The sequence below is a fragment of the Lutjanus erythropterus genome, chromosome 21 (assembly GCF_056507025.1).
Source record: "Lutjanus erythropterus isolate fLutEry1 chromosome 21, fLutEry1.hap2, whole genome shotgun sequence".
Lineage (NCBI taxonomy): Eukaryota > Metazoa > Chordata > Actinopteri > Lutjaniformes > Lutjanidae > Lutjanus > Lutjanus erythropterus.
This window is the reverse complement of record NC_139337.1, coordinates 19,206,623-19,234,588: the sequence shown is the minus strand read 5'-3', so window position 1 is coordinate 19,234,588 and position 27,966 is coordinate 19,206,623. Positions and strand designations below refer to the sequence as shown.

Below are 27,966 nucleotides of genomic sequence, written 5' to 3'. Positions count from 1 at the left end.
ATTATGAAGTTAACATCTTTCTACAGTTCATACAAAGATGTACAGCACAAATATTTTAAGTGGATAGAGTCCGCTCGTTGTAAAAACCGTCCCTGGATGCCCTTTTGCACGTCGTGATTGGCTGAAATCTCATAAATCTGGAATGCTATTGGCTGTCACCTCCCCCATAACACGCCCCTTCCAGCACTAGGTTAGGTGTATCTAGATTGTTTTGAGAGATGAGTTGAGTTGAATGCTTTGCTAGCAAACAGTTAGCCTGCAATCCAAAGTTCTTGCAGGGACAGACAGTGTCCAAAATGCCGAGACTAGAGGTTAGTGGAAACTACCATCTATTAACAGCCGTTCATCAGCAGGGACGCGAAGAAACGAGCCATTAATGAGCTGGATTATTACGTCGGTAACGGTAAGCTAAGATAGCTGCTAGCCAGCTAGCTAACAGAGAGCTAGCTCAATAGGTAATTGTACAGGTTGCTAGTTTCTTGCTAGTTAAAGTGACGGGGTAATTATCTGAACATAAATTACTGTCAACGTAAAGCAGGGCTCGCAACTGTTCGTGCCATTCGTTCATCAGGCTGTAATTATGTTGTAATATACAGGTAATTTAGTTTAGGCTAGCTGCAAAGCTAGGTTAATCTACACCAGCTTGTTAGCATCTAGTAGTTGTAGTAGAGGCTCAATGTATCTTAACAAGATCTTTTGACTGTCTGACATCTACTGTTGTACCAGATGATTGCTGACTAATAGCATCTCAATGCATATTTGGTGTTAAGGTAGGATAAGGTATACTTTTTTTGTCCCACAGGGAGATATGGACTCAAAGCTGCTGCATCATACAATATATTATAAATATATATAATTCTATATCATACATACACTTGCATAGACGTGCTTAAATTCCCGTTTCCCTGAAATAATACAAGCAATAAACAATAGTTTCCAATAATGAAACCAGGTAAAAGTCGAATCAAATTGAAATAATAAAACCAGGTACAAGCAACCGTTTTCAAATAATAAAACCAAGTTTAAACAAGCCAAATTATAAACAGGTTGCAATATCACAGTCCCTGAATCAAAGTAATTTACTGTTATTTGTTGCTATTTAATATCTTTAAGGAGATTGGAGTGAATGATTTTTGTACTAATTTCATCTACAGCTTGACATTGAGAACTAGAGATGAACAGATAATTGGTCTCACAATAAACCATGGCAAAATTCCATACAATAAGTTTTACTGTTTTCAAATGTTTATTATTAGATAACTATGCATGATAATAGTGCTTTTAAAATAGCAGTAAATACTGCCCCACATCAACCAAAGTTAGCATTAGTCTAGCAGATGCAGCATGCAACATGGGTTTGTTTTGCATCAGTGAAAACATTGACATGACATGATGCCATTTCAAATTGTCCACAGGTTTTTAACATAAAAAACTTGGTGAAATGATTTCAGTGTGTGTATCAGTGCTTTTTGAATATTTTCAGCACATTTTAACAATATTGCTATAATAATGTGGACTGTGATCATTTTTGTCACCATCATTGTGATATGACTTTTTCATATAGTTTCTTCTCTAGTCCTGACTATCCGCTTGAAGGTAACACCTGAAATTCTGGGTTCAGAATGTGTGTTTGGTCATTCGGTAACTTCTGTGCGTCCCAGAGCACATATTTCTCACATAAAGGGTGAAGATGGTGCTGTTGTTTCTTTCCCTGTGGTATTCATGGCTATTTGAGTACCACATACGAGCTTAGACTTTAACTGTGCTGCTTATGTAGTTGCCTGGTTTTATCGTACTTGAAAATTCATACTATAACAGGATATTTTATGTTTTCATTGCAGGACGGGCACAGAAGGGATTTAAGGACCAGGTGTTAACCTAAATGTGTTGTCTGGTACCTTATCATACAGGCAACTGTTAGTGCAGGATGCCAGAGATGACTGAAACTCAGACACCTGGTCGTAAACCCAAGTAAGAATGCTTGTTTCTTTGTTTTATCCAAATTATCCACAAAGGCACTTGGATAAATAAACAAAAAATGTGAAATGCTATTTCATTTTTTGCAGAAAGAAGAAAAACAAAGAATCTCACAATGCAGGTAATATAATATCTCCTGTTAAGTTTTTGTTCAAACTTTGCTGCTTTGTGAACATAGATTTATTTTTGTTCTTGGACATTAAAGCTTAGTCTCCTTTTTGTACAGTTGAACGACACAGAAAAGAGAAGATTAATGCTGGGATTAACCGCATTGGTAATCTTCTGCCCTGTTCCCAGGCACTTAAACAGGTAAGAGACAAGCTGGCGGTACTGTTTTTCCTCTTCAGCAACATGTTAAGATTAATTTTGTGTCTGTGCAGGCTGGTTAACTGTTTGTTTATTTTTATTTCTGTTTATTTTATTTTAAGAAGGAGCAAAGCACATTATTTAACATTATCACTTTAAGTCCTAATTTATCTTATAAGCTGTGTGGCATGTTTTAAAATTAAAACATTATCCCCTTATCTATAGAGTAAGAATATGATCTTGGACCAGGCTTTTCGCTACATCACTGAACTGAAGAAACAAAATGATACAATGCTTCTGGAAGGAGGAGATAAAGTCCAAGGTGAAGTTGTGCACCTCACACATTGTTATTGCAGTAGTACAAATCTAGGTTTTCTCATAGTATATTTCTATGATATAATATTTAACAAATGACTAAGTACACTTGATTGATTATACATGTCCTTGGTCTCTATGCAGCTGAGGAGATCCGTCGGCTGCGGCGTCAGTTGGAGGAGCTGAGGAGGGAGAGCGCTCACTACATCGAGCTCCTCAAAGCCCATGACATTAACCTCCTGGAAGACCCAACTATTCACTGGAAAGGCAAACAGCGCTGCGCCAAGGTGGCAAAAGTGACCCCCACTCACCAACTCCCAAAGGGGATTATCGTCTATTCCAACGGCAACGTGTGTCCAGCAGGGAAGGAGACCAGCCCAGCAAAACAGCCTTCTGAAACGTTAATTCTTCAGCCACCTTCTGAGGTCAGTGGCAGGCTGAGGGTTAATGGAGCCGTGCTGCAAGTTAACACCTCTTCTTCCACCCCTGCACTTCTCCCTGGGTCAACAGCCACTCCCACCCAGTCTACACCAGGCCTGAGAATGATAGAGCAGTGTGTGGTGGAGACACCGGCTGCAGCCCCAACTTTGCCACCCTCTGTGTCTTACATCACCCTTCAGATCCCTACAGCCACCTCAACCCTGCCTCAGCAACCGCAACCTGCCGCTCCAGCCCCGACCCTCACCATCGCAGCCACTTCATCCTCACAACTCCCCGCTGAAAGCCCCATTCAGCCCAGTCTCACTGCGCTTACCCAGGCGATAACCACATCCAGAGCAGCAGCAGCCTCAGAGGTTTGCTCTTGGGTTACACAGGACACTGCCACAAGGACTGTAAGCTACACTGCTATCCCCAACAGCCAGGCCCTACTGAGGGCGGGGGCGGCAGGCAGCACACAGACTACCTGGACAACACTGCAAATGGCAGGAAACACAGTGCAGCCAGTCTGCCAGAGTCTCCCCACCCCAGAGGTTATTAACACCACCCAGGCAGTCCAGCAAGTGACTGTGTGTCCAATCGGCAGCAAACCTGCTGTTCAGCCCATTCAAATACAGATGCAACCACATGTGCCTGTACAGCAAGCACCCATCACAGCCCATATCCAAGCACAGACCTTTCAGAGACCACCCCAGCTACGGCCAGCAATCCTGAACCAGGCACAGCCTCAGCCTGTCCTCACCCCCCAGCCTCAGTGTGCTGTCCTCCCGCAGGCAGCAATAGTACCCCAGCCAGCTGTGGTGGCCCACCCTGCCGTCGTGTCACAGCCCCAACCTGCTGTACTTCAGTCGGCCTCGTTGGTTCCCCATCCTCCAACAGCCCTCATACCCCAGCCTCAGCCTGCCCTGGTGCCCCAGCCACAGGCCACTGTTCTGCCCCTCCTTCAGACCATGCAGGTGCTGCAGGTGAACCCAACAGGAGGTACAGCCTCAGGTGTAACAGCCCCACAGAACACTAACAACCCCAGCGTGGTCATCCTGCAGCAGGCCAGTACCTGCCCAACCCAGTCAGTTGTCAGGGAGGAAATAACCAATCAGACACCCTGTCAGCATATTGTAATCATCCAGGCACCCAATCAGGCTGCACCTGCCCCTCAGAATCCTCAAGTTGGCATGGTGCCCACAGCCGTGCCTGCTGCGGTACCTGTTGTCTCCACTCAAATACCCACAACCAGCAGTTCAACCTCTGCCACATCCTTACAGAGTGTTGGAGGAAAGCAGCTGGTGCACATTCTCCCCCGCCCTGCTCAGCCTCAAGTGAACCAGTCCCTTCCAGTCAGTCAGGCCTCCTCGTCCCCACCAGTTCCTCCAACCCCACAGACTATCACTGTGAATGGGCAGGTGTTTGCCTTGCAGCCCATGAAGACTTCTGACAAACCCAGCTCTCAGGGTGGCCAGAGTACACTCCAGCTGGTCCAGCCCACCACCACTGAGGAACCAACTACTAATGTGGCCCTCAAAAGTTTAGGGGCACTCAGCAGTCTCAGTCAGAGCATTTCTCAGGGCCTTCCACTCACCATTTCAAGCCAGAACAATGGTCAGCCTGCAGCTGCTCCATCATCAGTAGTGCAGCAGAAGCAGCCTCCTGCTTCGGCATCCGTCCCTGGAACTACACTCGCGTTGCCTGCCCGGCAGCTACAGGTCCCTTTAAACACAGTCAAATCAGGGCTGGTGGTTACTGCGTCTAAGCCTGCAGGAAAGAGGCTTCGCACACCTTTGAATACAAAGAGGGCAGCAGCTAAAAGGACTAAACCAGCCAAGAAAAAAGAGCCGGCTGTTGCTGTTTCAGTCAAGCCTGTGGCTGCTGCAGGAGAAAGTCAGACGGTTCAAGTTACAATATCTCAAACGTTACAATCTCCAGCTGTAAAAGTCACAGACATTCCCCCCATAAGTACCACAGCAGTCACAACTACAGACTGTAGTGCAGCAAATGTCAACTCTACACAAAACACACAGATAATGATTGTGTGTAGTTCATCTAATGAGTCAGCTGGACTTAGTCAGTCCCATCTACAGAGCAAGAGCACTGTCAGTGCAACTCAGACTGATGTTATATTCAGTCATACTAACACTAGCGGTGTGGCAACTGCAGTTACAACTGTCAGTGCCACACTGGTCAAGCCATTAGTCACTTCAGCTGTGGCCATTGGGAGTCAACCAGCTGTATTGCCTGTCAACACCTCAACTGTAGCGAAAGACACAATTGCAGAGGTTAAACAGGCAACCACCAGTTCATCAACTGGCACAACGCAAAGTAAATCAGCTGCCACCACTGCTCTTTCTAGACAGACCAGATCTGTTGACACTTCCACCACTGTTTCTGCTGCATGTCTGACTCCAGTCTGCACCAGCAGTGTCACAGCAACTGCACCAGTATCTTTAAATCAGACTACCCCACAAACTTCAGTTTGTCATCCCCAAGGATCTAATACCCAAGGTGCTATGCCCTGTAACAAACCTACATCTCATAACACCACTTCACCTGTGGTGTCCACAACTGTGACACTTTCATTACCTGCCACTGCCCACAACTCTGTTACAGCCCCAACAACAAGTTCAGAGTTTAGAAAAAGGGTCACTACCAGTAGAGCTCCAACACAGCAGTCTGACATGAATATGCCCAACCCCTCCCCCTGCCCTCCTGCTGAAGTCAAACCACCCCAGCCCCCTAGAAGAGACAGGGAGGCTCAGGTGGAGAGACAGTCCTCAGCAACAGAAAAAGAAAGCTTGGGGACAGAGACTTCTGATGCTCCCTCAAGAAAGGATTTTGCCCTGTCTCAACAGGTGTACACTAACCTTGATGATGAAACTATAGAGCACCCGATGACTTCTAGCAGACAGACAGATTCTCCCATGTCTACAGGGGCTGGTGGAGGCAGAGGGTTTTCTGTGGCATCCATGCTTCCTCAGGGCCACAGTATTAGTGCCTCATCTGGCTCCTTTGGAACATTCACATTCACCTCTGAGCAGGCAGAGATGCTAGCCTTGGCCATGCTCGAGCAGGACAGTCCAGGAAGGCGGAGTGGAGGCTGCTCTGGTGACAACACTGCTTCAGCTAACCAGACGACCACCACATGGGAGCCCCCCAAAACTCCACCAGTGTCTAGCAGTAAAGAAAGGGGTTCCAATGGACAGCAAAAAGTGACTAAACCGATGGACGTAGTAACGGTTAAACCTGCTGTCCAGGTGTCTGTCAGTGGACCCAGTGGAAGCAGACATCCACAAAATGTCTCATACTCCCAGTCTCAGTCTCTCCCCCAGGTTCAGTCTCAGAGCTCATCTCAGAGCGGGACTGTGGCGAGCCTCAGTGTCAACAACCTGATCAGGCCTAGCTCCAGCCAGCAGCCTTACCCTGGCTCTCCCAGTCTGGCTGGCCAGCAGGGCTCAGTCCCCTCACCTGTGGGGACATCGGCCCACATATCCCAACCCTCAAACAATGCCCTGTCACCCTGCTCAGGTGCACCCCAGCAGAACGAGTACACACCCTTAAAGACCGCATTAATGAGGGCTCAGGCTGGAGTCAGTGTGGGTGAGCGACAAGTTAAGATCATCTCCAAGCGGCAGGCCCAGGAGGAGGTGATGCTAAACACTGGAAAACGGCCAAAGCCTTGCCCTCCATCAACCGTTAGCCACATGGATGTAAAAGCACCAGACCACAGCCAGATGATGGTGGGACAGCTGCCCCCGACATCTGCAGCTGTCATGACGAGGATTAACTCAGAAAGTGCAGGCCCTCTCTTCTCCACAAACTCTTTCATGAGCCCCGTAGTTCGGCCCACAGACGGTCACTGCCCTCCTCAAGGACCACCTGAGCAGAACCAGCCAGGTGTGCTTCACTTGCCGCAGGGTCATCCCCAGCACGCTGCAGCCCAGCCTGGCCAGCACTTGGGAGGAAACCCTTACATGAAACAGCAGCAGCAAGAGCAGCAGAGACACCATCTGTATCATCTACAACACCACCTGACACAGCCTGACCCTGCACAGCGCCACTCTCTACACCAGAGGGCACTTCAGCAGCAGCAGCAAGAACAGCAGCAGCAGCAGCATGTGCAGAAGAAGCGGGGACTGGTCAGAGGAAGTCAAACTGGTTCACCTGCTGGTCTGCAACAGAAGCAGCATCACCTGGAAAAGTCGGGAGTTCAGCAGCCGCCACCACACTCACATCAACAACAGACGCAGCATCAACAGCACACGCAGCAGCAGCAGTCACAGCAGCATCAACAACAGTCACACCAACAGTCGCAGCAGCATCAACAACCGACACAACACCAACAGTCTCATCACCAACCACAGACACATCAACAGCAGCCACAGACGCAGCATCAACAACACCAACAGCAGCAGCAGCAGTTACAGCAGCAGCAGCAGAGCTCTCACTCCAGACACCAGCAGCATCTGCAGCAGCAGATCCAACAGCAGCAGCAGCAGCACTTTAGACACCAGGAGAAGAGCTGTGAAGCTCAGGCAGCTGGATCCAGGGCCCACCACAGCAGCCACCTGGCCCAGCAGGATCACCTCAAGGTCAGTGTTACATGGTGGACAGTAGGACAGTAGCCATCAACATATTTTTATGTGCATTTTGAAACATCATATTAGAAATGGCTGACCCACACCAGTCACAAAGTGCTTCACAGTCAAATAAACAAACTTAAAGTCAAATACAATCAAATAAATCATACAAAAGATAAAAGTTCACATAAAATGTACAGAGGGATCAGGCATAAGACAACAAACAAGATTTAAAAAAAATACTGCATGCTACAGGTAGGTAGGAGTCCACAGAATTCAGAAATCTCAAGCTTATTGGGAGATTATTCCAAAGCTTAGGGCCTGCTGATAGGAAAGAGCAAACTCCCCGAGTCTTAAAAGGTGTACAGGGTACACTTAGAAAACCAGGGTGGAGGACCTAAGAGCTGTTCCGTAGTGTGGGGATTTAGATGGTCTAGAATATACTGTGGAGACTAGTCATGTAGGGCTCTGTAAAGGCAAAAATTCATTCTAAAATTAACTAGAAGACAGTGAAAAAAGGTTAAAATAGGTGTAAGATGTGACCATCTGTTGGCTTGTATTTAAGAGCCCAGCACCAGCATTTTGTACAGTTTGTAGATGGTGCAAGGAGGGGAATAAGACTGGCATTAAAGCACAGTGAAACCTGCTTTCCTTCCAACTTGATCTTAATGCTGATCTTGTCTTTGTATCTTTTTAGTTTTCTTTTTATTTATTTTCTGTGATAATATTTGATATATTTGACAAACAAGTACAGTTCAACTCTTATCTATTCCATACTGTTTAAAACATATTAGACATTGGCTTAATTACAATAACTGGCTTGATTTTTCTTTGTTTACACACAAATACGAAACACTAATACCTGGTTAAGGCCATTTCCAATTAATTTAGAAATACACTTGATAACACTTAAATGATAACACTTAAAAATAAGGAAAATAATCACCACCTGTGTTGGTGCAGTCAGATGGGTTAAAACAAGTTAAAACTGGTATGCTTTTATTTTTTTGGCACTGGTTGGTAAATCTTAAACCTATTTGACTCTGTGGCCAACAGCAGTGTTCTTACATAGACCTAGCGGTACCAACCCACCACAGCAGACCATATTTACACAGCCGCAGCAAAAAAAAAATCCTGAAAACAAAAACAAAATGCATGCCTGGGAGCTTTTTCGGTCCTGAGCCTTGAAGTGAAAAAGCAACCCGGCCCCCTCAGCCGCAGAGACAGAGGAATGAAAATTTAAGGTTGTGAGTAATTTCAAGCAAAACACGATTAAATTATTGTAATATCTTGCTAGTAGTCAGTATTTTCAATTTATATTCGCTATATCATTCACTGTTGGATGATTTTTTTTACACTGCATCTGGCTTTATTGCTGTCGGTGTTTTACAGTAATCCAGTTAAAAGCATTGATTCCAGGGCTCTGTTAACAGAAATTGTACTTAAAAGAATAATAAACATTTGACACAGGACTATGAGAGTCATAAGTTTGTCTTATGGTCACTTTTCATCAGCAGTGTTTTTAAACATGGTATCATATGATAAGTCCAACATAAATATCATGACATGTCTATCGCATATTGATGATATACATTAATTGATTAGACTTCTGTTTGAAAATAACATTTGTCTTTCCTCTCCTGTAGCCCGGTCAGGACCATAACGCTATGCAGAGGATGATGAGCTCGAGGACTCTTGAGCAGCAACTCATCTCTCCTCCCAGCAACCCTGTGTCCCGCTCATCTGACCTGGCCTGCGCTCCGTCGCGTCAGGAGCGTCACCGGGTTTCCAACTACTCTGCGGAGGCGCTGATCGGTAAAAGCTCCACCAGTGGTGAACAGCAGCAGCGTATGGGTCTCCACCTGCAGCCTGGCCGTGGTGCTGCACAGGAGCAGCCGGACCTCCGCGGTTATCTGGACACGTCACGAGGGAAGGCCAACATCGCACACAACCCGCAGAACCGCCTGAACTCTGAGCACCCAGTGTCTGCTGATGTTCAGCGGGTCTCGGAGTGTCCGCCGTTCAAGACCATGGGAGGAGGAGGCGGAGCACATCAACCCAGTGGTTTTGAGGCTCAGGTGTCTCGTGGGATTGACATGGCCCCTAAGTCAGTGCCACCCTCTCAGAGGGGCCCTCAGGGGCAGCAGCAGGGGGGCTTCAGGATGGGTGTCGGCCCTCCAGCTGATGGTAGGAACCGTGGTGGCTACAGTGCAGCTCATCCTGGCTCACAGGGTGTTCAAGTTGGACCAGCACTGCCCCGCGAGCAGGAAGGATGTCATCAGAGTTTCATGCAGAGCCTCCTTTCCCCCCACCTGCCTGAGCAGGGCAACCACCAGCGGGTGCAGTGCTGCCCGCCTGTCAGCATGGAGTACAGCTGCGTGCCTGGGAGCGCCTCAGGAGACATCCAGGCAAAGTCCTCCAGCCCCAGTGTCCCCCAGACGCAGAAGGCCCCCACTATGAGGCTTGGAGAGGGCAACAAGGGCCACATTTCTCAGGTCAGCAGTAATATGCATGGGGTGCGCACAGGTCTCCCCCACCCTCCAACCCCACACAGCAGCTCTGAGCCAGGACGCTCCTCCGCCCCCTCCAGACCGCCCACCGCTGTCAGCCAGCATTCTCGCCACATTGCCCGAGACGCCCAGCCTGCCAAGCTGAGGCCTGGTGACCGCACTCGTTCAGGTGCTCTGAGACACAGTAACCCATTTGAGCCTGAGGGCCACCTCCCTCTACCATCGGGAGGCGGAGTTCTGCTGAGCAGACCACAGTCTGGAGGAGAGGCACGACGCAGCACTATTGTTCGCTTTATGGCAGACAGCACTCAGGTTCCCAGCGATAACAACCTGGTTCCTGACCAACACCTGACACAAAACTTTGGTTTCCCCTTTATTCCTGAGGGAGGGATGAATCCTCCGCCTCCCATCAACGCTAACTCCACCTTCATCCCTCCAGTCAGCCAGCCCAATGCCTCCCGCACACCATCTCTCCTCCCTGTGGAGCCTCAGAACACTTTACCCTCCTTCTACCCCTCATATTCCCCAGCTGCTCACCCCAGCCTGCCCAGCGATGTCACCCTCCAATACTTTCCCAACCAAATGTTTACCAGCCCGAGTGCTGACAAGGGCAGCGCTCCTCCACTCAACAACCGCTTTGGCTCCATTCTTTCCCCACCTCGCCCTGTTGGTTTTGGCCAGGCCAGCTTCCCCTTGCTGCCCGAAATGCCCCCCATGCCCATTGCCAACTCATCTGGAATCACCCCTCACATATCCAACTTCAGCCTCACCTCGCTGTTCCCTGAGATCGCCACAGGCATGCCCACTGACGGTTCGGCCATGCCCATGTCTCCCCTGCTGTCCCTCTCCAACACCTCTTCTGCTGACTCTAGCAAGCAACCGAATCGTCCCGCCCACAACATCAGCCACATTTTGGGCCACGACGGCAGCTCAGCGGTGTGAAGAGATGTCCTGCTGCTGTCTGATGAACTGGTGTCCTGAAGAGAAGAGTTTAATTTTCAATTTGAGATGTGTCATTATTTTTATTGTTTAAAGAGTTAAGGACGATGTGGTGTACCACCTGATGAACGGTTTCGTAAAGACACAGCTTGGATTATTTGATGTGAGGTTGTATGAGGTACTTATCAATAGTCAGAGTATTACCTACAGTAGATGGCACTTAACACCCCCTCAATTAGGAGAAGCAGAGAGGAGTACCAGCACAGAAGCAAAGCAATGTACTCCTTTGGATAGGATCAGCAGCAAAACATATTTTAGCAACTTAAAAAAGGTCCACCTTAAAAAAAAAAAAAAAACTTTTTTTACTGACTTTTTTTTTACTGCTTTTGGTGAATCCAAACTTACCTCTTAAAACACTGAAGTCATACAAAACACAAACAAACGAACAAATCAAGGCAGCAGTAGACCAGCAAGTCGCATCTTCTGTGAGGTAAAATGACTCATTTCACCTGTGGCTGGTTTTGGCGAAGCAATATTTGGCTTATGAAACAGCAGTTCCCTCTCAGAAAACCTGACCTTTTTACTGTAGGTAGCACACCAACTATTGATAAGTACCTCATACAATCGTACATCAAGTAATCTGAACTATCCCTTTATAGTGAAGTGACACCACGGTTGTCCGGTTGGTGATTTTTGTTGTTTACATGTTCACACGCTTTCGGTCTCAAATTAGTTCCTTTTGTCACGTGTATGATGTCAAAGTTATAATTTGTAATATTTTTTAAAACATCTTGTGATTTTTAAGGTGACAGGAAGGAAAATGTGGTCCTTTTAATGCTCTTCGTTTGAAATGTTGGTTAAACCGACTGTAAAACAAAATCAAATTTAGGTTTAGAACTTGAATTCAATGTAAGAAACCTTCTGCACAGTTACCTACCAATGTAATTTACTAACTTATATCAGGTTGTGCTGTACAGAATCACTTTTTTTTCCAAGAGCTATTTTGTAAATACCAATGTTTCATATCAGAATTGTTAGATTATAATGTATGTATTTGTAAATACAAAATTGATTAATAAAGTTTATAAGGAGACATTTGTATTTGCTGCCAACTGAACTGAACTGTGTGTGTGTTTGTTGCTCCACTAGATGGCACTGGAACACATCACTCATTTTTGTTTTGTAGCTCTCTGGGAGGGAGACTCCAACAGCGGAAGAAACAATGGAAATTAGTGGTAGTGGTGGTTGTGTCTTTATACCAACAAGAGTGGATTGTGTACTAAGTTGACACATCTGTAGAAGGAAATTATTTGTTTTCAGTGTAAAAAAGAAGGAAAGCACTTTAATCATAGTTTGCAAGCCTGTGCCACACAAATACCCCAAGACTGAAAAGATGCACCAAACTCCAGTCAAATTTCATAAGCTTTTATTTACATGCAATAGTGCTCCAGCATGTGCAGCCACAGAGCGGCGGCTGCACTTATAAAGAGGGGAGTGTAGATTCAGGATCTCCTTCATTTTGATTGCGGATGTCTCTGGCAAAGACTAATACTTATGCACCAACCTGTGAGGGGGGAATAATACTGACACACCTGTCACAGCGCCCTCACCTGGCCATCATTTGGTAACCAGCAAATGAGTAAACAGAAGTGGTTGCAGTATAAAGTTCAGCTTATCAATGACTTGAGTTTAAGATATTTTTTTTTCCAGAATCTCTCCCATTCAGTGATTTAAAAAAATAACATAAAATCAAAAAAATAAATAACTATACAATATATAATCTCTTGTACACTACTGGAACAGAATGATTTATGTTGCATACACTTGTTAATAGTTTGTTAATGATGAACAATGCATAATACATTTGTGTTACTGCTATACAAAATGACAGACAGTTGTATTTTGAACTAAACAGCAATGAAGCACCTCTTTATTACAGCATCCAACTGGTTTGAATGGTCCCTTTGTTTCTGTTGTACATAAAGCTAAGTACCTAAGATCCAGACATTTAGGATGGAGGACATCTGTGAGGAATGACGAGACATGAAGTGCTGAACGGAGAGGAATCCCCTGCAGATAAAAAGATCTTCTTCACATGAGGAATAACATCTCAAACATGGCACTCCCCTTCTCCATGACATAGCGAGGGGGGGGGGGCGTATGAATAAAGAGTCTTTTTTTCAATATGAAAATAACCTTATATACAGTATAATCAGACACTTATGTACAAAAGCATAAATATATAAATATCTGTGATACAAAAATAAATATTTTCTCTTTTTCTTCTGTTTTTTTTTTTTTTGTTTGTTTAAAAGTCTCTTATGCGTCTGTTGTGTTGGCTGTCCCTTCGTCCTCGGGGGATGCTTCATTAGGCAGGATGTTCACTTCCTGTATTGTTGTTGTGTCTTGGGATTGTGGTGTTGTGGCTGCTGAAGACGATGTGGTGAAAATCCCTTCGTCTTCTAGAGAGAGAAGAGGATAGGACGCGGGCTCTGCAAGAAAGGAGGGAAAGAACAAGGTCAGAAAATGCGAAGCTGATTTTGTAGTGATTGATTGATTTTGTACTGATTCATTTCTGTCTGTATATTGATCCCCTGGCTTTATTGTTTTTGTTTTTTTATTACAAAAATATGTTGAACGGTAGTTGAACGACCCTCAGTATTTTAGGCTGTTCCATCTCTCCCTCCACTCTATCATTCAATAATCAACAGTGATATTTTACTTTTTAACAACTCAGCGAGTTCACATTAAACACTAAAACCTAGATCTTTGGGTGTCTGCACTGTAGGATCGACACGTGAGAAAAGCAATGCTTCAAATGTGTTGGTTAAGAAAAAGGAGGACTATTAGAGTATTTCAGTCAATAAAAGACGTACCGTAAGTGATGCCATCCTCTGCTTTATCTCCCCTACAGAAGTTGCCATCACCTCCCAGTTCCTGTGAACTGAGGTGCTGATGAGACGAGTCGAGGAGCTGAAGAGTGGAGTCATCTGGAGGACAGCAGCTCTGTTCATGATGATCTGAACCACTATGGAAGACGAGGGAAAAAAGTTTGTATTAGGGTTGCAATTTGTGATTGTTTCCTGTATCAGTCCATAATGTATCACAGACGATGACCAGCATCTTTTTCCTGGTGACATTTTTATAGCTTGGGTTTAGTTATTACTTGTCATGTCTTCCATTTTACACAAAACTACAATGATTGTTTTTTGGGCTCTGAGTGCTGCCAAAAACACCTGTAACCTATGCAAAATACTGTGCCTGAACGCATCTTGTGCAGATAGAGACTGAGCACAGAAGCTGATGCTCTTGAACCAGTTTCAACCAATAATATCATGACATCCATCCATCAGTCAGTCTTCAGTTTTTAGCAGCACACAGCTAAGACTCATTAGCTACCTAGCAACAGCATGGTATGATGGACACACACATTTCAACTGTCAAATCAAACTCATCCCAAAATGTCCCGCCTGTCTCTCCTGTTTCAATCAGAAATATGTCAAAATGTAGAAGACAGATACTCTTGAAATGCTGTTTCAATCTGGATTTAATTCAAAATTCTCATAAAAACAAATATCATGAGAATCATGTAGACGCAAGTCTAAAAAAATTAATATTCCATTTTTTTCTACCTGTAGCATTTTAGTCCATTGTTTAAGATTATTTGATAAGTATGTAACAGTACATGTAAGTGGTAGATGTACGTAGACATACCTGGTGGAGTAGTGGTAAACAGGCAGATGTCCGTTTGACACCGTCTGTGGCAACAAGGTGTCACACTCCATATCACAGTCCGCCTCCTCCTGCACAAAACAAGTGCATTTAGATTATATATTCAGCACTACTGGACTCTCATAACACAGATGGCTTATTAACAGCCTATATTGACCTGTTTTCTTACCTGCTGCAGCCCTGGCAGGCAGCGTGTGGGGTGGTGAGGTTTGCCGTTTGGAGTGTATTCTCCATTAGCTGGATAGACGCCATGAGGAGCCGTCATGTGACCGTCGAGCGGGCAGTGACCAACCAGGGCGAGTCCCTGAAGAGGAACCATCGTGTACTGGCATGACGACACAGGGGCGGCCACGGCAGGAAAACACAAGTCCGATGTTTGCTCTGTAATAAGAACAGATGTTGACTTAATATATCAAAATAATGAGAAATTATTCAAATGGTGAGTAAGTATCTCAAAATAATTCTTTTCATGGCTGCACAGGCTTGAGGAACTATGAGGAGCACTCACTCTGTTTGGCCCAAGCCCTCCAAAGGCAGAAGGGGATGAAGGCGACGATGATGAAGACGAAGGCTCCCAGGACTATACCAACTATGAGGTAGGGGAGGTCACCAGGCCGAGCCAAGGGTCCGCTGCCGGGTCCCCTTTTGGGGTCTGGGGTCTCTGATGGAACAGGCCGCGGGGGATTAGGACGAGCTGAGAAGACAGAAAGTGGAAATAAGTGTTAAAAAAAAAAAAAAAAAAAAAAAAGATACTTTGCCGCCTCTCCAAACATCTGCATCACCCTGCCAAAGCCAAAAAATGACCTCACGTTTTGTTTCAAGGATCACCACGTTGCCAAATTCGCTCTCTCCCTTCTCGTTGAAGCTCTGCATTTTGATGTCGTAGGCGGTCTCAGGCTGGAGGTCAGTGATTGAATGCCAGTATCTGTCTCCCTCCACCACATCCTTCTTGTAGTCACTGTCATTATCGCTGTCTGTTGGCCGGTAGTAGATGTAGAAACCGTAGATGGGCGTGTTGTTTACAGGAGTGTACTGTCAAGAGGGAAATAAATCACATTACTATCACAATGAAACAAGTATCGGACTGCAGAATACTGATATTTATGGAAGCTCAATTCAGCCTACGTGATAAAAACAGATCCTGTCATTCATTATAATGAGAAACTGCCACAAAATACTGACTTAGTATCTCAACATAAGTCATTATTTTGAGATACCAACTCATTAATTTGAGAAGGTTTCTCACTATTTTGAGATACTAAGTCACTGGGTATAATGTTTACAACATTTAGCTTAGCTTAGCGTTTTTCCCCTCATGTTGACAGAAATGGGTTTCCTATATTTTAACAGACAAAATCTCAAATTCTTATACTTTTTCCTTCCAGTCACTCACCGTCCATTTGAGAATGATGGTCGTCTCATTGATGGCTTCATTGTAGGTGATGTAGGGTCCATCAACAGGGCGCTCATGGGTTCTTCCACCCACCACTGTGTATGCCTTCGAAGGAGCGCTGGGAGGACTGGAACCGATTACATTCACCGCCACAACACGAAACTTATAGGACGTACCTACAGGGAGAGGAACAACCATCACTAATCTGTCTCTGGGGGCCATAAGCTGCCTATAATGAAGCTCTGTATTGTGTTGACTAATGATGTTTGTTTTCACATTACTATATGTTTTCCTTTTAAGAGCAAACGCCAAGCTGATTGCGTTTCAGTTATGGTTTTGATTGATGGCAGCAATTACTGAAATGACTGTAACAACACTCATTACGCTGATGAATTTACAGGCCGTGGGAGCGTAATTATGCAGGACATTATCATTGTAATTATATGGTACGACATCCTACTTCTCCCCCGACTCCACAAAGTCAGAATAAAACTGCTGTGAATAATAACAACACTGTTTAAAGTGCTTGTGAAGATGGCTGACCTTTCTCCAGGCCCGTGATCTCCACAGAGAGCCGCGATGGCGGGATGTTTTCCACCGCCGTCACCCAGTCCTCTCCGGCCTTCTTCACCTTCTTGTACTCCACCCGAAATGACTGGATGGGGAAGCCGCGGTTACCGCGAGGAATCCAAGTCACATATGCCGACGTTTCCGTTGCCGTGGAGACTGTGGGCTTGTCGGGGGCTTCGGGAGCTGCAGAGAAAGGATGGTGTCAGATCGAGGACAGGAAAAGGCATAAACAACCAGACAACACACTGTAATTATGACAGTGAGGGCAAAACATGTTGAAATTACATTTCAGCACTTACTGAGAGCTCATCCTTCAGACACAGAGAGGAAAAAGAGATTCAGAAATGTTAGTCAAAAGGAGAATGGTTAGAAGAAACAATAACTTGTCACAGTTACTTCAGTTAAGTGATTTTTATAGTTAGTAAAGTTAATAGGAAGCAGAGTTTGTAAGTGAAGTGCAGGATTGGAGGTTTACTTACGAGAGAGGCTTGGTGAAGGAACAGCAGGAGTTTTCGGTGGGTCGATTTGCCCTTTACGAACTGAAGACAGAAAAACCCAAACAGTTAGATAAATAATATTTATAAAGGACATTTGAATGAGATTAGGTCTACAGTTATGTCACTAAATAGCAGCTGTAACATTGACACAATGCTAACATGCTGATGTTTAGCAGGTATAATTGTTGCGTTCAGTGGAGTTTGTGAACTTGATAAGGGTGGTTATGTCCACAACGTCATGAACTTTTAGGAAACGTCCACTTCACGATGTTGTGAACTCTACACATGTCCATCAGCTTAATTCAGCATCTTAGCATGCTAACATTCACTAATTACCACTAACTGCTGATGTTCATTAGGTATAATGTTAACTACGTTCAGCAGCTTAGTTCAGCTTGTTAGCCTGCTAAAAATAATTAACAATTAATATTGTACTTTATACTACAATGAATTTATTTAGTTACTTTACAAATTAGGATTTTACCACACAAAATATATAAAAATAAATAAGTCCAGCTGAAACTATCAGAAAGAAAATGAACTATTTTGATGATAGTTTAAAGTAGTTTTTCACACAAGAACATCTCATGGTTCCAGCTTCTCAAAGGCAAGAACTGTTCCAATAATTTTAATTTATTTTCATTAATTGTGACGATTAGATTATTGGTACACTGCAACAACATGTGTACATCTTTGAAACTCTCCATGGTGCCCCGACAGTGTTGTACCTTTGCCAGTTCTGAAGGTCATCATAGCAGGTTGTCCCAGACCTGCGCAGTTTCTGGCAGCCATCTCCACCTCATACAGGCTGTCTGGCTGCAGCTTGGCCAGAGTCAGCTTATGGAGGGAGCCTGAGATACTGATGGAGGTCCACTCTGCTAGAGGGTCTCCCACCTGAGAGACAGACGGGTGGATGAGTTACTGACAAACCAAGTGTACATGTTTGAGAGAATATAATTTAATGAGAATCCAGTGAGCAGCCTGCAGTACCTTTCTGTATTTGACCATATACTCCAGCACCGGGATTCCTCGCTCATGCCGCGGCCTCCAGATGAGCTCGTAGTAGTCGGCCTTGCCTGTACGTGGCTGGCTGAGGATGATGGGAGCCTCTGCAGGCAGGATCTCAGAGCAGTCGAGAGGCAGCTTGGCGCCCGCAGCCCCCGGCCTCACAGGCGGCTGCTCTCTCAGCACCTTGTCTGGGCTGAGCGGCCGATAGATGGAGGGTAGCTTCCCCCTGGATGAAATCCCTAAAAAGAAACATCATAACATCAAAAATCTGTAGAATAAAAGAATCAAATCTATGACAAGTTATCAACTGTCTGACTCACCGGTTGATACTGTAATGAGGCGAGCGGAGGCCTGAGAGCTGCCCACCCCGTTCTCAGCCATGCATTGGTACAGTCCATCATCCTGAGGGCCCACGTTGGAGACACGCAGAACTCGGGAGTTCAAGCGGTGGCGAGGAGATGGGACCAAGGGACGGGCGTTGTGGAGCCATATCACTGAGGGAGTGGGTTTACCGCGGGCCTGGCAGATGAAGCGCACCGTCTCGCCGTACACGACCTCCTGCTGCTGCAGCCCCACCGTCACCTGAGGAGGCTCTGCAAGAGACACACGCAGAGTCAAGAGGCCGGTTTGTAAGCTCATTGGCAACTTGAATGTTTATGTGTGCCAAAACAGGATCAAATATACATGAAATGCTGCCTAAAAAAGACACAAAATAATAATCTGCATTATGTTCAGTAAAAAAACATATATGCTGATACAGGTCGATATAGCTGTGCCAGGTCAATATCAGCCGAATGTTTTATTTGCTTGGTTCTGATCAAAAACTCAATTTATATTGATAGAAAACACAGAAAAGGTTGCTGAAACCTATGAATCTTTAGCATCTTTTGCTGACTTAAAAGAATAATCACGTATTAAAGTAGTTAAAGTATGAACAAAATCACAGTAATGGGTGTATAGAGCCCGGCAGGCGGGGCCAGGCCAGGCAGTTGATGGTTGGCTGCTTGTGAATCAGGGAAAGACAGAGCTCATTACAGCCACAGCAGCTCCCTGGCTTTAATTAGAGCCAGCTGCAGAGAGACAAGCCCACAAAACACACACACACACACACACACATATATGCACACACACACAGAAAATCACTGTAAAAACAGTCATCCATAACCTAGACACATTCAATCAAGTCAGAATAGAGAGCTCTGTCTCCGCTAACTTTTTCTTAACACAGCACCGCCCGGACTTACATGCTTCTGACACACACACAGGCCCCTGTCTACTCTGTCTGCCCAAAAGGAGTCAGTCTGATTATTAAATCCATGTCACACAAAACTCTACTCAGGAAAATCTGTTTTTAACAAATCATGTAACACGTTAGAACAACTTTCCTTTACTCACCAAACACTTGGACATCATAAAGCACCGTTGCAGAGGTGGCCGAACCAATTCCGTTATCCGCTCGGCAAACGTACGTGCCCGAGTCGGCCTCGCCCACCGCGTCGATCAGCAGGTTGCTGAGCAGGAAGCGCGTGTTGTTACCACGCAGGTCCTGCCCGTCTTTTGCCCATATGACCTGCGGGGTTGGGATGCCACTGGCCACACACTCCAACACCAGCCGCTGGCCTTTGGTGACCATGATGGAGCGAGACGCGGGCGGATAAATGATGCGAGCTGCTTCTGATGTGGAGCCTGGAAAAAATAGAGAGGACCATTAGTGTAAGAATAAGAAGGCTGTGCACATTTTCCCTCCTTTCTCTGTTTCTTTAAATCACCTCTATACATGCTGTGGCTGCAAGTGCATTCAGAAAACAAAGAATTTAAATCACAATGTGAAGTCTGAGCACTTTCAAAAGAAAATGCATGAATTGTTCACGTCATCACCTGTGACTACAAGTGTCCTGGCAAGACTAGATGATAAAAGTCTCACTGAGCTGCTTAGTCCTCCACATGTGCACCAAATGTGTCTACAGTAACAGTTACAAGCTCTCCAATGATGTCTTTTCTTACATAGTAACTTAATAAATGACCAGTTAATATAAGTATGACCCTTGACTTCAGTCTTTAAATCGTGTTTTCATTAGCTTCTCAACACTAATAAAAAACTTTGCAGTGTTGGAGATGATGACTCACGGCGTATGCGCAGGCGATCAGCGGAAATAGAGGTTTTGACCTCCTGAGTGACGGGGTTGTAGGCAGCGCATTTGTAAGGCCCCTCGTCGTCCTGCGTGGCGTTGGCTATCTGCAGGTTCCCTGACGGCATGATGAGGTAGTTTCCTACAGGAAAAAATAAACAAGGAGGTGTCAGAGCATGGTCTAAAGACCTTTCAAAATCCATAAATATGTACACTTATGGACAGTTTCTCTATGGACAGTTACTGCTTTTGATGGGCTGAAGTCCCGAGATAGGAAATACTGATATCATATTAATAATATATACATGATAATATTGTGTGAAAACTCCAGCACTTCTTAATATAAGCTCTTAAATGAATTACTCTCATACTTTGAGTGTAATTTTGAGCATTTCTTATTTAATTTTTGTAGATCTTGGGAATTCCTTTTAAAAATCTGATATTACAGTACTAGGCTGAAGACAAAGATTCAAAAGGGCCTTTTTGTCTCTTGCTCAATATGTGCAGTGAGTTACAGAGTGGCATTCTCATGAGGCTGTGATAAGAAGGCTAGTGTGCAATAAATAATAAGTACAATAAGGGTAAAAATAAGGATTAAAACAAGAAATATAAAGGGATAAAACAATCATAATAAATATGAATATAATAGACATTTTGCTGGAAAATGTGTGTGTAGTGGTAGACAGATTTTTAACAGTGAAAGCAAGGCTTATAAGGAACCAGTCTAAATGTGGTTGGTGTCATTATTCTGTAGCCGCTACACTATGCAATAAATATTTACTGCATAATGATAAGTTAAAGCAAAACTCCACTCTAAAAGCAGGAGGATATATAAGAAAATACATTAATATGCCAAAGAAAAGAGCAACCACAGATAAATCAACTCCATATTGTGAAACTCAGCGTGTAATCTGAGTATTATGTGCCATTCCAGTGCATGGGTGCACTTCCAGCTGAGACCACAAGGTGGCGCCCTAGAATCTGACCAAGAGGAGTGAGTGAGTGCCTGTCAATGTGGTATTCATTTCCTCTAGAGATAAGCTGCACATATCAGTACCTACAGCTCCCAGGCATCATCAGCATACCAGCCACAAACCACTGGAGCTTTTCTTCTCTTCCAGGCAACTTAGAAGTAAATAGTTTGAAAAATAAACAACTGCATTCCCATGTTTCAACATTCTCCAGATAATACCCTTATCACCGGTTTTATGATGGGCCAGATAGCTGGATTATAGCATTCCGGTAAATTATGAAGATAGCATGGGAAATCAAGAGGGAAGCAGGGACAGATTCTAATGAAGTGAAGCGACTCGGTACCTTTGGATGTTTCCAGCCACTCCTGCTTGACGCTGTAGCGGACCTGAGCCTTGGGCTGGCTTTCGGGGAGGTGACATTCAATAACGGCCGTGTTGCCTTCGTCGACCTCAATCTCCTGCTGGTCGTCGGGCTCGAAGTCCCGCAGCTCTGCGAGAAAACACACAGGCGAGGGAAAAGTCAGCGCTGTCACACCATTCTTTCATCATCTTAACTCACAGTGTAAATCACATGTAACTGCACATGTATACAGTCAGTCCTCAGCTTTAGAAGTAGAAAACCACACTATATGGAGCAATAATAAACTATAGAACAAGAGAAGGCCATTTCTGAAGAAACTGAGGTTCGTGTGTGTGTGTGAATGGTGGCTGTTGAAAATAATTTCACTGAAAATGTTGAATATTTCTGTTAAGTACACAAGATATCAAATATTTGAATTGCAGCAACCATGTCCTAATTAAGCTCATTTCTGATGTTGGAATGACGCTTCTACATTGAAAAATGTGGAACTATTTAGGTGCCAAAATCTTTTTGTAGAAGAGCATATTGGGTGTGAATGCTGGTTCAGCTTTCACACCCAATAACTATGTTCTTTCCACACTGAGTGTCTCTCACATCAGTGTCCCACAACATCTCCTCTAACTTAATTTAGTAACTTTTCTCACCACTGCTTGTCTAAACACAATCGGACTTAAATCACAGGAAATTTATTAAAAAAAAGCACTCAAGCTAATTTTTCTGTTTTACTCATTTCACATCACTTTGTCTAAGCCCAAAGCCTTAACAGCGGTGTCTCTAACATTTGAATAGGTGTCATTAATCCTGTCAAACATTATACTGCAAGTGGAGCTGGTTCAGATTCTGTGGGAAATGATCGGGGGGAGAGTGGGATTACCGGGGCCATGTGCTGCTGCTGTGACTGTGTCCTGCAGACACACAGTCTGCACAGCACAGACACTCATGTGACCTCTGACCTCCTTTAACCCCCCCCCCTCCTCTGCCTGAGTGGCTCAGAGGCCTGGCCACGGGGTCAGAGGTGAGAGGTGTCCATCCTATAGAGTTTCAAAGAAAGATATCCAGTTTGGGTTTTGGGAGGAAACTGCAAAAAGTTTCTCTGAAGAAGCCAGAAAAAAAAATCTTAGCGTGGGGGGACACTGCTGCCATTTTATAGATTTGAAGCAGAGGGAAATGAGACAGAGACAAAAAAAAGAGGAGGGAAAAAGAAAGTAGGGGAGATTTGTCATGAAGGAGTCCAGAAGTGAAATGAAAGATAAATAAAACTTCTCCAGGAACGTAATTAAACGTCTACCAGCCTTTGTTGATTTATTCTTAACAAACACGGCCTCTCTCCATTCTTTCCAGAGGTGCTATAACTGGTCTGTTTTTCTTGGACCAGACGCTCTCTCTGGCAAGAACACCAAGCTGCTGCTGGTATATACAATGAGTCAGCTGATGAGGCTTTGTATACGGCTCTAATTCAATAAGTGAAGTTTAGTTAAGGCCACGGTATCTACTGATAGAGACATCACAGTGATTTACTCAAAGTGCTGAACAAACACCTTCGCTGCGGGGGACTGATTTATTCGCCATGCATGTTGGACCTGTCCCTCTGTCTGCGTCTGGAGGAGCTTTTAATGGGAGAAATGGGGGATATCACGGTCCACACACACAAACACACACAGGACTCCATCCCCGACTCTGTTTCAGCTCTTATTCTGAAAGATGAGAATCCCAGCCAGGACATGTCAAGCTAAGTGGCGCGCTTGTGTGTGTGTGTGTGAATGTGTGTGTGTGTGTAAAGCCTTGAAGAGAGGCCGTGTGGCGCTCCATTTGTTAAATCAATCAGGTGGTGTTTTTACAACCACCCTCCCCCCCATATCGGCGCGTCCCACCTCCTGCCCACTTCTTCCAAATTCCTCCAGTTACACCTTCACTGTAAAAAAATAAATGTTTTTAAACTTTAAAAGGTTTGTATCCAGGCTGACTTAAAAGTTTAAATTGATTGAATTTGAAAAGACAAATTGAGATTTATTTAAACTTGATAGTAACTCTTGAATGTATTAAGCTGTGCTTGAAAAAATATGTCCAATAAGCTGAAGCTATTAAGTTGAACCAACAACTCTATCATCAGGCTAACAAACATTACAATCAAAATTTGATTTGCTTTAAAATTTTTCAGTTTCTTTAGAAACTTAATTTCATGAGTTGATTGAACTCTGTTCAGTACATTCATTCAACTCAAAATTTCTTCGTCAAAAGACAAAGTTAAATTGTAATTAAAAAAAAAAAAATTATTGGACTGATACTTTGCATTAATAATCTAAATCTGCAAAGTCATTAGAAACTAATGTTGTCAAATAAACGTATTGCTGAAGCAGAAGTAGAGCACCTCAAAACTGTACTTAAGTACAATACTTGAGTAAATGTACTTAGTTACATTCCATCACTGATGTTAAGTTAATTAGAAAAGATTATTTGATTCTACTAAATTCCAGTATGAGATTTTTTACAGTGTTTTAACCCCCTGAGACTCTACCACCCCACATTCCTCTTCACAGGAAGAGCCCCGCATGGGTGCCTCTCAGGTGTGTGTGCGTGCATGTGAGCGTGCGTGTGTGTTCTTCTGCAGGGATGCAGGGAGGATTGATGGTATTCATAAAGTGAAGCAGACCTCCCGCACCAGGGCTGCTTGGCAGGGCAGACTTAAATATTTCAAGAGAGACAGTGCATTCATCATCTTTATGTGCAGCAGCAGGAGGTCTGCATGTGTGTGTGTGTCTCTGAATTATTATAACATGTTTGTGCAACGTGTTGTGCGTTCACGTTGTGCAGATACATGTCTCTGTTTTCTGCAGGGAGGGTGATTGTCTGCACAAGTATTCAAGCGAGGAGCTTTTAACTTATGCCAAAAAGGCGCAGATTCTTCAGAGTCGGATAGAGAGGAGGGTCTGGAATCAACCTATCCTGATCACAAAAAACATGTGCGTACAACTAAAGAGGGTTCACACGGAAAGACAGGCACGTACACACTCCCCGTGGAGCAATTCCTTAGGCAGTTTCGGGGTGGCCGAGGAGAGACCGTTATTAAATTAGAGAAGTTTTTTAGGGGGAGGCGGGGAGAACAGTCTGGCCCCACATGTAGTTATCTGAAGACGATTCAGCCACTATTAGAACTATCAATAACTTTGGTCACACTTTATTTAACACTAATAAGACACAACAAGCTGTGCTTTGTGTTAACTTTGACAAAAACTACAAATAATACAATTGTTATAAGACAGTATTAGACCCTTTATTAGAGGGTAATTTGGGACACATTACAACAAAACTGGACTTTAAACTAAAGTTCACAAAATCTAAAAATGAAAATTAGACACTTTCATTTACATTCCAGCTCTGTTGTTATGTGCCTTATTACCCTCTAAGTAAGTTGAATAAATGGTATAAATTCTGTTTGATAAAGAGCATATTTCTTGTTTCTGTCTAATTTGATATAAAGTAAAGCGTGTTACGTCTTCTTATTGTGCTGTAAAATAAAGTGCAATCATTACGTTTACTGCCTTTTTCCACGCTCTGCAGAATGGGAGGAACAATACAAAAAATTGAGGTGAAGATGACAAAAGAGGAGGGAAAGTGAAAGATAATAAAAGGAAGGGAAGAGGAGCGAAAGTGACAGGGTGAAGAGTGAAAAATGTGCAGAGGAAGAGGTGTGTGTGTGTGTGTGTGTGTGTGTGTGTGTGTGTGTGTGTTTGGGGTAGTGTGTGTGTGCTTCAAGGAGACAGAGAATGTGACATCACGTCTCATCTTGTGTGAGGATCTTGTCTCAACTGGCCTAAAACACCTCCAGTTTCTCCAGCGATGGCAGCCTCATACATCACATCACTGCATGTAAAACAATACAGTTAACAGCCCTCTTTTTTTACCTAATGGTGTGTTCTCGTGAGGCATACACCCACATCCTCCACCACCCTTATCTCCCCCCTGGCCCTCTAACCAATTACGGGGCCATAATTTCTGGCGAGCCCTGCTGTCGGGCCCTGTGGAGAGGAATGCGGTGTTGTGGGGAGCAAGAGGGGCCGATGGAAGCAGGGGGCCCCCAGGCTGAGTCCTGCTGGTCCCTTCTTTCCCGCTCTGACCGGCCCCCGGCCCCTGGGTCCCCTCCATTCCTCCGGCTCAGATTACACAGCTTCAGGCCCCCCTCTCAGTCCCATGATGCATATCAAATATAACACCACACACTCAGAGCTGCTCCGCACTAAAAACGCCAGCAGTGAGAATAATTCACTTCAACTCCATTAGATCAATATGACACTGCATACAAGCAGCTGTTCTCTGACTAAACTCCATAAATACAGCCTGACTGTCTGGAGCTAATATCACTAATCAATGACAGCGTCTACATGACAGAATATTACGGGTTTTGCCCTCATTCCAAAAAAGACAATATTCCCACTAAGCTGTTTACATGGGAAATGACAATCAGTGGTGTGAACTGCAAACAATGTTTGAAATATGGCCTATATTACATATCATATCAGGCTTGCAAACTGTTGTCTAGTTGGTTTGTTTATAACGCACAGAGCTAACCGTAGAGGTAAAAAAAACAAAGTGACCTTTCCGAAGTCCCGCCCTTTTTACTCTGTGCTCCATGAACAGTTGAGCAAGCTTGGTACCCAGAGGAACCTCAGTCGGCATTGTACATTTCTGTTCATTGTGCTAAAAGTGACATAAAGTCTGGGTTTAGTTGATTTTCAGGGGATAACCCCACAAACTTGGGGCTAATCCTACTTGAAGTGTGCCAGTGTCAAAGCTTTCTTAGTGAAGGGCTAAGTGCAGTGTGAAAAGTCCAATAATATCATATCTTAGTTGGGAAATCCTCAATTTGTAATAAGGCCTAATTAGGAATAACAAAACAGACTATGCTGTTTTCATTACCTCTATCAAATTCAGAATACTGTCATAATTAAAATAACAGTGGAAAATTGGTTTGCCTGTAAACATAATCAATGATGCGCATCTGTTTCTCTCTGTGATCAGAATTACAGTCAGACTTCAGTAAGGATTAGTCTCACAGCAGTGGAAAAGTACAAGGTTTACAGTTGTTGTATTGATGAGGTTTTTAAGCAAACAAATACCACCCCTACACTGTTTTTGTTCTACAAGCAGAAAATTAAGTCAAAGGCGTTCTCTGGATACTCTGAGAAACCAAAAAGGGGCCCGTGTGTTTGTGTTTATTTGTCTGATTTTTGTGTGGGTGGCTACTCACTGGCAGCCGTGACGTTAGCAGGCACACTAGCCAGGGCTCCTGCGCCGGTGCTGGCCACACACTGGTATCTTCCCAGAGTCGAGTTGGAGAGCGCGGGGATGTGAAGGCTGTTGGGCCCCAGAACGACACCCAGATCTGCCTCTGAGAACTCCTGGCCGTTGAGGCGCCAGCTGATGTTGGCGGAGGCGGGTCGGGCGCTGCAGCGGAGATTCACGCTGCCTCCCAGCTTCTGCACCACGGACATGGGCTCCTCAGTGAACACTGGCACCTCATCTGAAGAACAGATTGTACAATGAAGTCAGAGACTGATTAAAAATATTGAGACTACAAGACTGAAAGAATAAGTCGATCAAAAAAAGAGAGGTTACTTTAACAATTACTATTTTCTTTCATCAAACAGGGGCTGGATTACTTTCATTATTACTAAATCTGTTGATCAAAAATGTCAACCAGTGTTTCCAAACACCTTAGGTGACATCCTACAATGTCTTGTTTTGTCCACAACCCAAAGATATTCAGTGTATTACTATAGGCGACTAAAGGAACCATAAAATATTCATATTTAAGTGGTTCAATTACTGAAGTTGAACATTTTGTTGACTTAAAATGACTTAAAACAACAAATCGAATATCAAAATAGTTGGCAGGAAATTTAATAGCTGACAACTAATCAATTAAATCAACAGTTGCGCACAATACTTCTCTTATTTTTCAGTTCATCCATGGTGGCTGCTGTGGTGCGGCTCGTGCAAACTACACCACTTCTTCAGTTCATTTCAAATAAACTGCTGTTGCTGCTGCCAGACACGTACAACACCTCCTTCTCTGTGACTGAGCCAGAATATTTTGTCCCTGGCAAGACTTCTCCTGCACCAGGTGTGTTTGGAAAAACTAATGTAAAGGCGTTCATACAGTGAGCGTACGTCAAGTCAGGAGTGTGTGCATTTTGAAGCAGTGAAAGAAATCACAAAAATTAAAGTTTTTTCATTTTATATCTGCAGATT

The 27,966-nt window shown here is 44.3% G+C and overlaps 2 protein-coding genes across 4 annotated transcripts in view; one reads left to right on the top strand and one right to left on the bottom strand.

Moving 5' to 3' along the window:
* The first annotated feature begins 20 nt into the window (after positions 1-20).
* On the top strand, positions 21-11,562 carry usf3 (upstream transcription factor family member 3). 2 transcript variants are annotated; one of them, XM_084747207.1, is made up of 7 exons: positions 21-403; positions 1,911-1,971; positions 2,067-2,098; positions 2,204-2,286; positions 2,509-2,605; positions 2,743-7,616; positions 9,251-11,562. In XM_084747207.1, exons 2-7 carry the CDS (start codon positions 1,928-1,930, stop codon positions 11,054-11,056), a joined length of 6,936 nt encoding a protein of 2,311 aa, XP_084603333.1. In that variant the 5' UTR covers positions 21-403; positions 1,911-1,927; the 3' UTR covers positions 11,057-11,562. The 2 variants fall into 2 exon arrangements, with proteins under 2 accessions (XP_084603333.1, XP_084603332.1); XM_084747206.1 differs by having other exon boundaries at positions 1,842-1,971.
* A 900-nt stretch (positions 11,563-12,462) lies between these two features.
* Positions 12,463-27,966, bottom strand: part of boc (BOC cell adhesion associated, oncogene regulated) — a 32,254-nt gene continuing 16,750 nt past the window's right edge. For both annotated transcript variants that reach the window (XM_084746958.1, XM_084746957.1), the window contains exons 3-18: positions 26,963-27,235; positions 21,700-21,846; positions 20,381-20,524; positions 19,649-19,939; positions 18,574-18,846; positions 18,236-18,492; positions 17,974-18,139; positions 17,228-17,287; positions 16,722-16,931; positions 16,179-16,354; positions 15,595-15,817; positions 15,294-15,479; positions 14,955-15,166; positions 14,768-14,856; positions 13,930-14,081; positions 12,463-13,545 (exon numbers count right to left, since the gene is read on the bottom strand). In XM_084746958.1, coding sequence (XP_084603084.1) covers positions 13,373-13,545; positions 13,930-14,081; positions 14,768-14,856; positions 14,955-15,166; positions 15,294-15,479; positions 15,595-15,817; positions 16,179-16,354; positions 16,722-16,931; positions 17,228-17,287; positions 17,974-18,139; positions 18,236-18,492; positions 18,574-18,846; positions 19,649-19,939; positions 20,381-20,524; positions 21,700-21,846; positions 26,963-27,235 — 3,032 coding nt within the window. In that variant the 3' untranslated portion in view covers positions 12,463-13,372. The remainder of the gene's footprint in view (positions 13,546-13,929; positions 14,082-14,767; positions 14,857-14,954; positions 15,167-15,293; positions 15,480-15,594; positions 15,818-16,178; positions 16,355-16,721; positions 16,932-17,227; positions 17,288-17,973; positions 18,140-18,235; positions 18,493-18,573; positions 18,847-19,648; positions 19,940-20,380; positions 20,525-21,699; positions 21,847-26,962; positions 27,236-27,966) is intronic.

Bases quoted from the DNA above. Each gene is read 5' to 3' on its own strand.
- usf3 (XM_084747207.1), top strand. From the start codon at position 1,928: ATGCCAGAGATGACTGAAACTCAGACACCTGGTCGTAAACCCAA. The intron at 1,972-2,066 runs GTAAGAATGCTT...CATTTTTTGCAG, and splicing joins ACACCTGGTCGTAAACCCAA to AAAGAAGAAAAACAAAGAAT. The intron at 2,287-2,508 runs GTAAGAGACAAG...CCTTATCTATAG, and splicing joins GTTCCCAGGCACTTAAACAG to AGTAAGAATATGATCTTGGA.